General features: G+C 27.1%; 1 protein-coding gene across 1 annotated transcript in view; it reads left to right on the top strand.

The window, feature by feature from the left end:
- MCPH1 (Microcephalin) overlaps window positions 1-1,207 on the top strand; it is a gene marked incomplete in the record, with an annotated part of 14,417 nt that overhangs the window by 4,593 nt on the left and 8,617 nt on the right. Inside the window, 1 exon segment of the mRNA XM_067046408.1 lies at window positions 1-38. Within this exon segment, the coding sequence (XP_066902509.1) occupies window positions 1-38 (38 nt within the window).

Below are 1,207 nucleotides of genomic sequence, written 5' to 3'. Positions count from 1 at the left end.
GAACGGAGATCTATTGTGTTTACGAGCGTTCACCGCAGGTAATTATTTGATTCCTATTTTTTACTATTGTTACTTAGCAACTTAATCTCAAAAGTATTTTGTTTTGTAGTATTAATCAGTTTTCACTTTTACTTTTTGTTCATAGACCATAAATTATTTAATCTATCAACTAGTTCCTGATTTTTAAGTAAAGTGGTTTAATTCTGCGGTAAAGTCGAATAGGGTATAATTTTTTTTTTCAGTGTTTTGTCTAGACCACGAATATGTTGATCCGGAAGTCAAAATTAATTGCATTATTATGGTTTATTGGATGATTATTAGTTAACCATTTGTAGGAAGGCATAATAGGTTATCGTAATACTTATATAAGGATATTGGTAAAAAAAGGGCTTGCTGGACTTCGTCAGGGTAAAATGAAAACTAGATATAATTTATTATCATAAAACTATGAGAATATGCATGGAAAGTTATTTATAAAAGAAGGAACAAAGTAAATTAATAGAATAGAAATGAATATAATAATTATTATTAACAAGTAAAGTAATGAATAACAGAATAAAAATGTACCATTGGAGTAATAATTATTAGAAAAATAATTAACAGGAGTAGTAACTAGTTAGGTGAAATTAAAAGAATAAAAGGTTTAAATTAAAGGAAGTAAGGTAGTGTAGTATCTTCTTATATTATTTCTTTATCTATCCCCTTGATATTTTATTACACTATACTTACAATATATTCATACCCTCTTTCCTTCTATTAATTTTTCCATATTTGTTAATATTTTGCAAATAATGTGTCAACCATTGAGTCGGCAGATGCCGTTATCTGCTTGATCCAAAGCTATGTAGATTTTCTTCTTAATTTTTATCATTTTTCCTTTTAAGATGAGTATTTTCCCCAATTCAGGTTTAACATTTTAATTAAAACATAATTTTTTCTTTTTGTTAAATGTTTAAAGTACTGCATTTCAGAGTCAAAGAGCTGCAGTTCGGCTCAGATTGTGGCAAGTTTAGTCTACTTTAAAAAAATTAAAAGTAAAAAACTTTTTTTAGTACCACCAAAACTTTTCAAATTAAAAAAAAAAATTATATCTATTGCCAAATATCTTGAAAGGAACAAAAATATTTTTTTAGCTCTGCAGTGTTGGGTAAGATGTTAGCTCAATATAAATACCAGGGCATTCAAAAAGTCCTGTCGTTTTTCGTTT

The sequence above is a fragment of the Halyomorpha halys genome, unplaced genomic scaffold, assembly GCF_000696795.3.
Source record: "Halyomorpha halys isolate HHAL.00 unplaced genomic scaffold, Hhal_1.1 Scaffold340.1, whole genome shotgun sequence".
In the NCBI taxonomy this organism is placed as follows: Eukaryota; Metazoa; Arthropoda; class Insecta; order Hemiptera; family Pentatomidae; genus Halyomorpha; species Halyomorpha halys.
The sequence above is the reverse complement of the archived record's forward strand: the minus strand, read 5'-3'. Positions and strand labels throughout refer to the sequence as shown.